The sequence below is a fragment of the Morone saxatilis genome, unplaced genomic scaffold (genome assembly GCF_004916995.1).
Source record: "Morone saxatilis isolate NCDOM2014 unplaced genomic scaffold, NCSU_SB_2.0 Contig6, whole genome shotgun sequence".
Lineage (NCBI taxonomy): Eukaryota > Metazoa > Chordata > Actinopteri > Moronidae > Morone > Morone saxatilis.
Genome location: NW_023340206.1, coordinates 1,322,898 through 1,333,677, shown reverse-complemented (window position 1 = coordinate 1,333,677; position 10,780 = coordinate 1,322,898). Strand labels below are relative to the sequence as shown.

Below are 10,780 nucleotides of genomic sequence, written 5' to 3'. Positions count from 1 at the left end.
AAAAAAGTTATAACTTAAACATATAATATGTCATTTCTGCCCTATAGGGGTCTCTTACATCAAAACAAGAAAAATGTAACGTGAACAATGATTTTGTTCACGTTAAAAAAAGTACAATCTGATACATCCATTACCATTAACTATTACATAAAGGATTAAGTAAACTTTGGACTATGTATTTCTTCATTCATCAAATCAGTCAAATGTTTGTTTCAGTTTGAGCATAATGTTTTCAGATGGCTAGGTTAAGCAAAGTGCATCCATACAATGCATTATTAACAGTTTACTCGTTTATGAGAGAGAAAAAGACAGCATCGGATTGGTATCAGCAGATGCTCAAGGTTGAGGCATCCTTATCGGACATGAAAAAGTGGTATCAAGACATCTCTAGTTTTAGTATAGTTTTATAGTGGAGGTGGTCCACCCCATCTGAAAAGTGACCTCTAACTGGCATCATACAAATGATTGCATGTTTATGACATAAAACATCCATATTAGTGAAAAAAAGCAGAGGTTCTTTTTTAGAACTGTCCAACTATTGTCACAGTTCCGAACACTGATGTCACAGTGATTCCGGATGTCTGCTCACTGTAGCACACAGCAGAGAAACTTCAGATCATTTCTGTGACTTGAACTGAGAGCAAGCTTTTCAGAGACTAGCCGTTTTCGCAGATTTTCTCGTTCCTTCACGTGATTCATTTAGATTATCAGACATGTGGTAAGTAACTCTTTTCATTTTTTAAATACTTCCCTGTTTTCATGTAGTCTTTTAATTTTTTTTTAACAAATTCAATAATCAATCAGAGTCAGTTCTCACTTACTGTGGTGGAACATCCCTTTCCAAAAACAGTGTCCCTGTTACTAATGACAATTCATTTTTATAGGAACTTTTTCTTTGGTACAAAGTAGCTTCAGTACTAGACTCACAAGCCAGTCTCTAAACACTCCCAGTTTTCATTGCTAAAACTATGAGGAAACAATTAGATAGTTAAGAGAAAAACAAGTGTTTCATTATGGAGGAGATGAAAAATGAATTGTGATATAACGTTAAATTGTGGCACAAGACAACCGCAATGTCAACACAAAGGAAATATGCATTGTTTTGCACAGTTCATACCATACTTCAGAGAAAAAGGATTTTACAATATTGTAAAGAACATATAAGAGAAAATGTGTTTTGTAGATTCATGTCTGGGAATCTTATTGTGCTGTATAGTAGTATCATTAGTTGTGTGTTACATCCCTGCTTCCATTGTTTTGGGTTTTATATCTCAAAGCCTAGACCAATACAACCTCATTTATCTGATTCACAGTCACCTCTGGGGATTTTGAATTTTGGTGAACTGACACTTTGTAGATAGAAGGAGTCAAGCTAAGTTATGACATAAACCTCTTTTAATACTGTTAGGCAACCACGCATACCAAGAGAGGACCCTTTCAGTTCAGGGGCCAAAGGCGCCCTGCCAGAGAATTCCACCAACAACAGCCTGGTGGCGAGTAGACCTCAGCTCCACAGGGACCAGGTATTGAAGCTCGACGACGAGATCGCCTGCGCCCTGGGTCATGATCTCTCCCAGATTCCCTCTGCCACTCGTAGCACCATGAGGAATCTGACGTACCGGCATAAGGAGGTCATCCAGTGGCAGGCACAGATATCTGAGACTATTGGGCAGGTGGACCGGGAAATCATTGCCCTGGAGCAAATGAAAAGCACTGCTGACAGCTTTCTCGAGGAGAAGCTTTCTTATGGCCAACTAATGGCGGAGTGTGTGAAGAACAAAAAACTGAACACAGGGGTCCTGGCACAAGACCCTGTACTCATAGAACTGGAAAAGGAGGTACAGTTGACTAATGAAATCACAGTACTGCTCCAGAAGCAGATCATTATCTTGTTGGATAAACTGAGCTCTCTGAAAGAGATCTACGCTCAGCTGCTGGCAGACTATCAAGATAAAGGTGAGGCTAACAAGCTTAGCACCAAATGTATAACTCTTGACATCAACTCAGCCGGCCCCCAGCTCCCAGTTAGTGAACACAAGCCCAGTCTGAGCCATGACAACTGGACGTCCAGCTGCAAGGACATAAAGCGGACTGCTGATAACCTGGTTAAAGACTCTTGTTCCTTCAGGGGGAACCTGCGGTTTACCCTTGCCGGGCTGAAGAATGCCCATGAGTGTCAGCACCGCAACACAGATGGTGCCATGCAGAAAAAGATCAATGAGATGAGCAAGTTGCAGGAGAGGATGCGTTGGGAGAGACAGAATATCATGTATGAGATTAAAGATCTTACAAATGACACTCAGAAGGTTGCAAGCCAGATCAGGAACTGTGATTCCAAGCTGCATCAGGCCAACCACTGCTTGGACATCCTCAACCACAGATCCAGGCAAGAGCTCTGTGTGGACCAGCCCTTCACCAGTCTCACGCTGGAGAAAAATGACCTGACAAAAATGTCATCTGGACTTCAGCCAATACTTCAGCGCTGCCACCATGACATGGGGCCGATGCAACAACGCCTGTCGACTCTGGAGGACAAGATGGCCACTAATGCTCAAGCCCTGGATGTAGAACAGAAGTGCCACAACCTGCACCAGAGTTTCCTGCCCCTGTACAACCCCACTGTGGTCATTCCAAGCAAGGCCTGGCTCTGCAGGGGCCCGGGGCCCTCCAGCCCTTACTCCTTCCTTCAGTAGTGTGCATCTGCGCTCTGCTATAGCCCTGCGGTTGGTTACATTTGGTGTTGCAAAAATGAATAAAGTGTATAAGTCTTTGAGCAAAAAGTAATGAGAGGGTTGTGTTAATTCAACTAACATGTAAAGACACAATCACTAAGGTTTTTGCTGCTCCTTTGTACAAAATGAGCCTCAAATATTAGCAGTAGACTGCCAGGATTGCTTATTATTACAAAGGAAAGATAAAAATAAATGGAGTCCACTTTTACAACACACTGGACTGGAAGGGCTACAGTGACATTGTTTAGGTTCTTTAATAAATGCAGCAAGTTTTTGTAAATCATTTTCCAGTATGTTGCTGTTAGGGTTGGGTTCCAATAGCCATTTCTAATTTGGCAATGATGGCAAAAATACCTGAATTTGTCAAATGAGCTATAATCAATATTTTTGAAAGCACAATGTATCAAATGACAATGTGAAAGGGCTAGCTCATAGTGTTGAACGGACAGAGAATTATTAGCTGGATCTGTGGCTACCCTCAGCTTTATAGTGAGTTTCAGCTCATTGTTTAGCCGTCCAGCCCACAACTTTATTGTTTTGGTTCACTGTCATCAACGTCATTTTTGACAGTAGCAAGCAGCTGTATTCAACAAAAAAGCTCTAAAACCCCACTGTACACTAACTGCTGAGCAACAAACAACAACCGATATATCATAATATGTGCTGAAATAAAAACTGTTCTGGTACATAATAAGTATAATAATACTATATATACTTCATATAACAGGAAAAAAAGCTTGTGTCAATATATTGGTGTCACTGCAAAGTTTAGCCAGCTGTGCTTTACAAAACTGTGGCAAGCAGCACAGAGTAAGAGGGAAGAAGCAGGACTTAGCAATGTCAACTACAACTGGTTGACGGTGTATGGTAAATTATTCAACATGTTATGGGTGTGAAAAAAAGATCTCACTGTTCTAAATTTTATTTTATTTTTTATTAAATCACAATATATCACCCAGCCTACAGTCACAATATATAACACTATATTGAATCGTAACCCCTGTATAATGATACATATTGTATCGCCATATTCTTGCTAAAAGACAGCCCTAATGTTAAAGACTATTTAACTTTAATATCTTTAATAAAGTTATTTGTTTAAGAAAAGGTCATCTGAGTACCTTAGCATAATCATATTGGTACAAAATTGGTCTTTTTTCATTCAAGCGCAAAAATTCTATAGATCAGCCACCATATTGGTTATCGGTGAATGTGTCCCCTCTAAAACGCGGTGTTGTCTCAGAAATCCCATATGGGTCGGGCTCTATTGGAAACTAGCTGGTGAACATAGAGAATCAGATATTTCACTCAGGAGTTGGTAGAGACCTAAAAGATCTAAAAGAGAGCGAATAACAGACTTACAGTATATTTGCCAGCAGCACAACTGCAAATGAATGATGTGTTGCTCCATAACTGTTCCTAACAGTGTATACAGCTTGATTTTATTGTTCCCAAGTGGACAAAAAATGGTTTTAGCTACAAACCAAACACATTTTTTAAAACTTTTTTTTAATCTCAGCTTGCTCTTTTTTTATTACAAAACAGTAATGTAGAAAACGTGTCAGCCCTGGTGCTTTTACCAGTTAAAATATGAGCGGACGACAAATTATTATACAAATTAACATCACTGCCGTAACTTTTTTGCTGTTGCCTGCTTAACGTGCTCTCTGGTGCTGATGTCTGTAGGCAGGGATTGTGAGATTTCATGGACTAATAAAGCATTGTTTATTATGAAAAAGGTTTTGTAATTTTAAAATTGCCACATTATGAAGAAATAATCAAAAATGTAATTAAGTAATCCATGGCAATGCAACTATAATCTAATTACAAATTTTTTCAAATGTATTCTGGGCTGATTATAGTTACTTATTTCTGATTACTTTTCGTTTTGCCAGATTGTTACGGCCATAGAGCTGAGAGCTGTTGTTGTGTTGAGTTGTTTTCCCTCTGCAGTGAGTCTGGCTGTCTCCAATTGCTAATCAGGGCTGGACATATATATAAACTGGGATCGGAGTTGTGGCAGGTGGGTCATCCGGCAGCATCCATGCTATGTGGGTCTGAGACGAGAGGCTGTGTAAAACGTTAAGATGAAAGCGGTCCTCCCTGGGAGTGTGTGATTGTTTTTGTTAAGTTTGTTAAAGCACTTAAAAATAGTTAATTATACAGGATTGGCTTCTCCTTCATTTTAAAAAAAAAAAGAAAGCTTGTTTTGAGTTTTCATCTTTTGGTATTGTTGTGAGTATCAATTTTCTGTTTACTGGTAATAAAAACCCTTGTTTGGATTGAAGCAAACGTTCCTTGATTCTTTCTCCCTGGGTAAAATTTTGACATACATCTCTGGGACATAACAGAAATGACGGCTTGTTGATCTCAATGTGTTGAGCTCAACAAACTCTTTGAGTCAACAATGCAAACAATTTGAATAAACTATTCAGAGAGGCTGGCTCTGTGTTAGAACTACTCTGGAGTTCTGGTAGGGGATCACAGTCAAGCCTCCCCTCGGACCACTCTTAATAATAGGACTTATTCATCTGACCCTGTGCCAGTGAGGTCATTCCTGCCAGCTGTTATCACTCTATATGAAGAATCCTCTCTGCGTCACAAAGCCTGACACTCTATTGTTCATCTGTCCAATATGAAATAATATTCACAAGTGATTTATCTTCATATACATCTTTGTATTTAAGAGGAACTACACACAAAGAGCTGACATAACCCTGTAAGGCTGCAGTAAGTCATTTTTATAAAAAAATAACTTCTTGTCATATTTGCTGAGATTTTTACTGTGTCCTGACAGTAGTACACAAGACAGATAATCGGAAGAAATCAGGTTCCTCTGGCTCGTTCTAGTGCCCATAATGGTATTCGCAAGAATCCACCGGGCCTGGACAAAACCAACCAATCAGAGCCAAGAAAGATACAAAGACGGTTTGGGTTGGAGGCTTGAATTTAGTTGATTGTTAAATCTCATTCCCAAGGTCCCAAAGCGTCTGTATTTGTCGCCCTGGGAATGAGACTCCACAATCTTTCTTGGCTCTGGTTGGTTGCTTTTGTCAAGGCCCGGTAGTTACTTGCACATGCAATTAAGAGCACTAGGAAGAGCCAGAGGAACCTGATTTTTTCACTGATTATCCGTCTCATGTACTACACTTAGGATATAGTGAAAGTTTAGTTAGCAAAAAAAAAAAATTAAATCACACACTGCAGCTTTAAAGTTTTAAAGACACTTACAAGGCAGGTGGGGTCTAGCATGAAGTTCTATTGGTTACTTTGTGACCTTATCTGCTTTAATTTGGCTCATTCTTATTCTTTTCAGCCCTCAACATTTTTCATACCTGCACTGTATATATACTCGTGTGTATGATTTTCATATTAATCACTACACTGTACTCAACAAATACACGACATCAATATACAGTATACTATACTCAGCACTATCATTGTGTAATTTAGTATGTATTTAGATTTACAGTAACTACTTACAGCAAGTCTTACCTTTCTGAGCAGGTGTGGGAACATCTGGAGGTTCTTCAAACTTCAGTGTTTGTACCAGAGCCTCTGGAGTTATTTTAGTGCCAGCGAAGATCCCAGAGGGGAAGGAGCTCCCTGCCAGAGCCTATGAGGTTTGCAAAAAAGGATGCAAATAAATAAGTACAAGACTATCAAAGCAATTATACGCTATATCCATGTTATGGCTGGTACAAGCTATTTTGGTTCAATTTTGAGTTTTAGATTTGATTCACCTTTTCTACGTGGTACCTAAAAAATAGGACTGATATTTCAAAATAAAGCTCGTATGCGGCTGAAATCACGGTGCCCACAAAATTAGGCACTTAGCTAAATGTATTCTTGGTCCAACTATCGTTAATGGGCATTCAATAGCACACGTCAACGTTATTTATTCGAACAGTTATAATAACCGACCTGTTTGACATTTTTCGAGGCGTCACTCTTGTTATTTCCCAGCAGTGGAGGACTTATTGTGTGTAGTCCCAGTGGAGGAGGCTGCTCTAAACTCCGAGATAACGCAGAGTCGTGGGGCTGTGTGAGGCTGCTCGGCCTGTCGAGCTTCACCGCCTCCTGGTGAATCTTCTGTCGGACATGTTTTATCTTTCCGACCATGTTAATGCAGCCTAGCGAACTTTATATTAAACTCAATTAAATGTGTTTAACACAAGCAGTTGTGTCTCTGCTCCCCGGTGTCGACAGCGTGTGACGTTGAAAAGTCCGCTACGCTTAGACCGGAAATCAATGTGTTGCGCCTTCAAATTAAATTACAAATTGCCCACTTTTATTACTTTTGGCTAGCGTTTAGCATATAACAACCGCCGTGGTTTTAATATACGTATACACAAGATAGAAGTGAACCCTCTACGATGTTTAGTGTGTTTTTTTGCTTATTCTTTTTAGGCTCGGTCCCACGTTATGTAGGCTAAATACAAGGCTAGCTAACACTAGGCTATTCTGAGAAATATGACATTTGGAAAAAAGCTATTTCATTTCAGCATTCACTGTGCCACTCATGTTCTCAATTTCATTTCAGTTTTGAGCTTTGTATTTCTTGTACACCTGTACAAAATAATTCATATCTTAATAAAAGTTTTAGTTTGGACGTAAATACCAGAAGTAGATGTTTCTACCCCGGCTAGCTTGACGATTGTTGACATGACAAGCGTGACTGGTGTCCCAGGTTAGTAGATCGGTGGAAAACGGCGCAGAACGAAAGTTCCGCATGCTAATTTTAAGATTTAGAAGATAAGTTGATTCATATATTTGAGTTAATTTACTAAAAATAACATATATATAACATATTAACAGTTAACTATTTACGTATATTCATGTTACATAGTTATTATTTAGATATTCACATGTTGAGAGCTTTACATGTACATCTTTAAAACAGTTATAATATTCTGCTGAATCTACCTCTGTGGTTTTTTAATATACAGTCTATGGTTCTGATTGGTCAGCTAGCCTACATACTTGAGATTGAGACTGTTTCATAACCAGTTAAAAACTTCTTGTAGTATGTTTAAAGTAAGAACTCAATAAGCTGATGTGGAAGGAATAATGCACCCTGAAGTGAAAATCATATTTATTTGCAGGCGGATGTGGCAAATGAATATGAGGTCTTCTACAATAAAAAAACAAGCAAATAGTAATTTAACACTACAATGTGCTACACTGTACAGTACATATGAATGTTTACATGTATATGAAAACAGACATATCAAAACAAATTTACACGAAGGGATCCTGGACCAGGTCCTGAACAAAGAGTCTGTGGAGAGTCTGCAGATCTTTGACCTGAGAGAACAAGAAGAAAATTATTATGATGCTGAATTAGACACAATAGGAGTTTAACTAACAAGGAATACATTTCATTAACACACATGTGAAGTGTAAATCAATTTGCATATTATTTTTATTCACACTCATCTGAATTAGCACACAATACACAGGGTAATATTGTACAATTTGCTGGGGCAAATTGTCAGCTTTTATTCTACTTAGTTTTAGTACAAAAACAGTTTTCATTTAAGTCTAGTTTTTATTTTAGTTAAGTAAACACCAACCAACAGCACTTTCACCACTGGACCTCCCTACACTTACAAGACAAACCCACTGCACCACCAAGTCCCCTCCCTTTGAAACCTTCTCTCTGAGTGCTTTTAAATATTCACTTTGGACATTGAACTTCAAACTTCATTCAGCCTCACAGTGGAATCAAACACACAACCTCAGATTTTATGGTTAGTCTTCTAACCTAGTCTTCTTATTTCACCGGAGACAGTCTTCCACAGTTTCGAAGTCCTTTTCACTTGTTTCTTTAAACAGCTAATTTCAAAATTCACAGAGTTGAGCAAGGCTTGAACCTCCAAACTTCCAACCACTGTATTGATATTCAGACACAGAAACTCATTAAGCTATACATGGATACAGCAAAGTGTATGTTTGTTGTTGCTTTTCTTTACATTTTTGAGGAGAAAACACAGAAAAGTGTCATCAGAAGACACCATGGATTTGATCCCTCCCCCTTAGATCATCAGGTATCTGCACTTTATCTCAATGAACTATACTTGAGGCTTGACATTTGCTTTACATTTTGTTGACATGACTAGTAGACTTGGTATTCCTGTTTGAGACACTGTACCTGTTTTCCTCTCAGCTTTACACTTTTAGATTTGACAGATAGATTTGAGAGAGGATCGGTAGAACTCAAACATCCTGAGCCGTTTAATCTGAGGGACTGAACTAGAGCTTTGACTCTCTGCCTGAACCCGATGGGTCGTGTTGGGCCAAAACTGCTTTTTTAACTTAGATTGAATAAATATATATGCATTAAATATTTTATTAACAATGCATACAAGTGTAATTAATGTGAATTTATTAGTTTTGATAATAATTTGCACTATATAATATGCACAATGTAGTTAAATTATTTATTGTAAGCAGAAATTCGGGTTCTGTTTTGGGCCCCAAATTGCTTCCATGGTTCAGGCTCGCACAGACGTTTTTCAGGCTTGGGTCCTGTCGGGTCAGATTTTTTGGGACAAATCAAAGCTCAACTTGACTTGAACCTGTCTGACCTTCAGGCTAGTAGTTCCCACCACCCACTTAAACAACTAAACTAAGCTTGAGCTTCCACTTCTAATTTCCACTGAGACCGAACTCACTTTGGCCACTTATACTGAAAGCATTTGTCACTTCTTTGTCTTTCTTATGAGTCGCCAATTAAATAAAATAAATGTCTTTATGTCATATTTATTTGCAGCGATTCATCTATCAGCCATGTTATCCCTATTCTACTATAATAAAACACTGTTACACACATCGAATACTAATTATTGTACTAGATTTTTTTTTAAGAATAACTTGACGTTTTGTTTTTATGTAACTTAAACTTATGAAGGGACTGCTTATTAGACAATGGATATGTAGTAGATATTAGTATTTAGTTGTTGTTTTATCAATAGTAAGCAGTATTGTTTGATTAGTCTATCTAAATGTTTGTTTATGTTCTTATTTATCGATTTAGATTAACCTTTTTAAGTTGCAAACCTGAGTTGTGTTGACATTTATAAGCTGGAAAAAATTGTTTAAAATTTTATGAGTAGTTTAATCAACTTAAAAACTTCAGTTGAGCAATTTGGGACAAAACAACCCTTTAAAGTACTTAAGTCACTTGTAGATCACCTTTTTTGACAGCAGATGGAACCCTTACGCTGCTTAATAAACATTGATCTCTGACCACACATTCTTCCTGCATTTGTCAGTACATTACAACATTATAATACTTCACATGAAGCATAATTTTTCTAAAGCCTGTTCTGTTTATTTAGACTTTTGATTGTTTCCTACCTGCAGGCAGCCATTACAGGATGAGAGAACTTGCCGGGACTTACACTTGCTTGAGCGTCAACAGGAATATTTTTGTTTTTTCTTGAGAATTAGTGGAATTCTGGGTTCGGCAGAGGAATCTGACATTTTTGTGACACATTAAGGCAGTCTATATAATTTAACTGTGACATATATCAGTGATACCCAACCTTTTTCATTAAGGGACCCCCTTATCATCATTTAGTAAAGTGACAACCCCTGACCAAGTGACGTCTGTTTTATGGATATTCCATATTGTATTCAAAACTGTACAATGAACCCAAACAGTGAAGTCAGAACCAAATGCTGAGATGAAGCTTTGGCAACCCCTAGTGGGTGTCCCAAGCCCCAGATTGGTAACAACTGACATATAAAACAAATATAATTGTGACATAATCCTATATAACCATATCGTATTAAAGGTAAGATTGCTATATTCAGGTGATTATGCACTAATGAAAACATATTATATATAATATTATACATATATTCAATTTTACTGTTTTTTTTTTTTAAAGGGGAATTGAAAAAAAGAAAAAGACAATACCTGTGGGTCCTGGGTCATCTGGTTTCCCCAGCCACTTTGGCTTTCAGCTCATTCAGATCAAACCAACAGCCAATCATATACATGTTTGTTCTGACTGACAGAGAAAGACTTTTTGCTGAAA

The 10,780-nt window shown here is 38.0% G+C and overlaps 1 protein-coding gene across 1 annotated transcript in view; it reads right to left on the bottom strand.

The window, feature by feature from the left end:
• The window catches only part of fam207a (family with sequence similarity 207 member A), a 30,180-nt gene extending 23,219 nt beyond the window's left edge, over positions 1–6,961 (bottom strand). The window contains exons 1-2 of the mRNA XM_035677993.1: positions 6,657–6,961; positions 6,228–6,348 (exon numbers count right to left, since the gene is read on the bottom strand). Coding sequence (XP_035533886.1) covers positions 6,228–6,348; positions 6,657–6,854 — 319 coding nt within the window. The 5' untranslated portion in view covers positions 6,855–6,961. The remainder of the gene's footprint in view (positions 1–6,227; positions 6,349–6,656) is intronic.
• Positions 6,962–10,780: the final 3,819 nt, after the last annotated feature.